A 3,110-nucleotide genomic window follows, 5' to 3' on the forward strand; every position below is an offset into this window, starting at 1 on the left:
CTGAGCAAGGCACTCTGTATACTTATCTCATTTAATGCCCACACACACCCTTTTTATGATTGAGGAAACTGAAGTTCAAATCAGTTGATAACTTATTCAAGGTCCTCAATTAATAAGGAGCGGAACGAAGACGAGTCTGGTTTTTTAAAAGGTGCCGTTTCTATTCTCTTCATGCAGCCAGACGAGTCTTCCTCCCTTTCTTCTTCCCTCTCCACCCCTCCTTTCCTCTCCCTTCCTTCCACCAATAGTTTACAATCGTGATAAATGCATCGCACAGTGCTCCGAAGGCTTGTATCAGAGGAACGGGACCTAGTAAAGCAGATGAGGGAAGGTTCTGGAAGAAGTGACACGCTAAGGGATGAAGAAGAAATAATCAGGTAGAAGGGAGAAAGGTAAGGCAGATGCTTTAAGCAGAGTGCGCAGCGTGAAGGGAGGGCCCCAAGGTGGTCAGGAGACAGGGGTCTTGAGGAACCACAGAAATGAAGTCGGGAGTAAGAATGCAGAGTGGAACGTGGCTGGCAGGGCAGGCGGGGGCCAGGAGAGTGAGCGCTTGTAGCTGGCAGAGAGGACCCTGGTCCTTTACTGAATGTACTGCACCCTCAGCTGAAGCACGAAGGAAGAGGAACACTTCTGGTCTTTTCAGAGAAAACATTTCTTATCTTTAGAGCAGTATTTCTTAATGAAGGCCCCATTGGCACTTCGGGTGTGAAAATTCTTCTAGGTACAGGACTGTTCTGCACCTAGCTGCCACCCTGGTCTCCAGGAGCTAAATGCCTCCTGTTGAGAACCACTGCTCTAGTTTGGGCTGCAGGAGTGTCATTGCCACCAAATTCCTGGCCATGCTTTGTCCGCTCACCTATCAACATCGGATCTCCGCTTCTGTTGGATGTCCTTCCCTATAGATACTCTAATGGCTCTCACGTTTGTCTCTATGACATACTAGGAGTATTTCTAATTCCATGCAATGACGGTTGAGTCTCTGCTACATGCCAAGGTTGGGAGTATAGGTAGGCGAGTGACAGAGACAGATGTAAAACAAGTAATTACAATATGGTGGGGTAAGTGCAACTGAGGAAGCTTGTACAGGTGACAGAGGTGGCAGAGGAGGAAGTAACGGCCTCTCCTGGCCAAGGAGGCCAGGAGGCAGGGCATTCCAGGCAGAGAGGACAGCGGCACATTCAAAGACATGGAGACATAAAACGCCAGGTGAGCTGGGCAGCTGCAAACATCTAGGCATCGCCGAAGCATGAATTTCAAGTCATGGTGTAGCAGGGAGAAGGCTGGAGAGGCGCGGACAGCCGCAGTTCACGAAGGGCCTCATCTGCACGCTAAGAAGCTTAGGTAGTATGCAAAATAAACTCCCGAATGTGTTACATTTGCAAATCTTTAATCATCCTGAAGTGATAACATCTGAAGGAGGTGTTTAAGAATTTTCTGAAGAGCTATATCGATAAGGTTACCGCAGTGTGACACAGTGTCTCTCTGTCTCTATAACCTCATTTGTAAAGTGCCTGTGTGCCTGGGAGGATTTTAAAGTTTCTTTTCATGTAGTGTTATTTTTTAACAGCTTTACTGAGCTATAACTGACATATAATAAACAGCACATATTTAAAGTACACAATTTAAGACCTGAAATTTGTATGACACCTGTGAAAACTATAACCACAAACAACATATCACTCCTAAAAATTTCCTCACATGCCTTGGTAACCCCTCCCTCAACTTCTACTCCAACTCCAGGCAATCGCTGATCTGCTTTCTGTCGCTACATATTAGTTTGAATTTTGTAGAATTTTAATTAAATGGAATCATACAATATGGTTTTTTTTTGGGGGGGGCGAGTCTGGCTTCTTTCAAATAGCATAATTATTTTGAGATTCATCCATGGAGTTGCACATATCAATAGTTTTCATTTCTCACTTTTTAAAACTTTCCACTTTTGAAGCATGCCCTCCTACAGTATTTACTCTATCTTAACAGCTTTGCTCCATGGAATGACAAAGCTCCACTTTAGGAGCAGCCTTGTGTGTAAGAGACCTCCTGCAGGTATGAGATGCTGCCTGGGGCTGAGGCACAGATCTCAGTTTTCTAAGAATTCTCTAAAATATAAAAAGAGTACTGTGGTAAGCGAAATAATGGCCTCCAAAGATGTCCCCATCCCAGCCCCTGGAAACTGGATATGTTACTTTACATGCCAAAAGGGACTTTGCAGGTGTGATCAAGGATCTTTAGATGAGGACACCATCTTGGATTATCTGGGTATCCCCAATTTTATAATCACAGTAATTCTTATAAGTAGAACAGGGACGCAAGAGAGTCAGAGTCAAAGAGATGTGAAGATGCTGTGATGTTGGCTTTGAAGATGGAGGAAGGGGTCACAGGCCAGGGAACGGTCTTTAGAAACTGGAGAGGGCAAGGAAATTCTCCCCTGGAGCCTCCAGAAGGAATGTAGCTCTGCCTACACCTTGATTTTCAAGCCTATAAGATCCATTTTTAGACCTCCGACGTCCAGAACAAAAAGATAATAAATTTGTATTGTTTTAAGCCACTAAGTTTGTGATAATTAGTTATAGCAGCAATAGGAAATTAGGACAATTACCAATCCTGGAAGGAAAGAAAGAGAGAGAGAGAGAGAGAGAGAGAGAGAGAGAGAGAGAGAGAGAGAAGGAAGGAGAGAAAGAAAAGCTCTGGTGAGTCCGACCACTTCTATTTTTCCTTCCACTTTGTGACAAGTGGTCTAATAGGAGCAGAAGCAAGTTGGCATTAAATCAGACTGACCAACCTGTAGCTGCTACCCTGAGCTCATTTTCTCATCTTAATGGGGGGGTGATATGGTATTTATCTCGAGGTGCCGTGGAGAGGATGGATGAGATGATACACGCAAAGGGCCCAGCATGGAGTAGGCCCTCAATAAATATTCACTCTTCACTTCCCATCTAATATTTGAATCCAAGAGACTAAATCATCACTGACAGTGACCTGCTGTGTGATTTTGGTGTAGCTACTTCCTTCCCTTTAATCTGCTCCATGAGTTCAAAGGGAGATGCTCCTTAAGTCTCTGAGAGTGTTTAGAGCTTGTAATGTGGCTGGATCCTCTTGGTTAAAAAGTG

At 44.4% G+C, this 3,110-nt stretch overlaps 1 protein-coding gene across 1 annotated transcript in view; it reads left to right on the forward strand.

Moving 5' to 3' along the window:
* Positions 1 to 264: 264 nt before the first annotated feature.
* The window catches only part of AKNAD1 (AKNA domain containing 1), a 44,976-nt gene continuing 42,130 nt past the window's right edge, over positions 265 to 3,110 (forward strand). The window contains exon 1 of the mRNA XM_023535064.1: positions 265 to 377. Coding sequence (XP_023390832.1) covers positions 265 to 377 — 113 coding nt within the window. The remainder of the gene's footprint in view (positions 378 to 3,110) is intronic.

Source organism: Pteropus vampyrus, unplaced genomic scaffold, assembly GCF_000151845.1.
Source record: "Pteropus vampyrus isolate Shadow unplaced genomic scaffold, Pvam_2.0 Scaffold6, whole genome shotgun sequence".
NCBI lineage: Eukaryota > Metazoa > Chordata > Mammalia > Chiroptera > Pteropodidae > Pteropus > Pteropus vampyrus.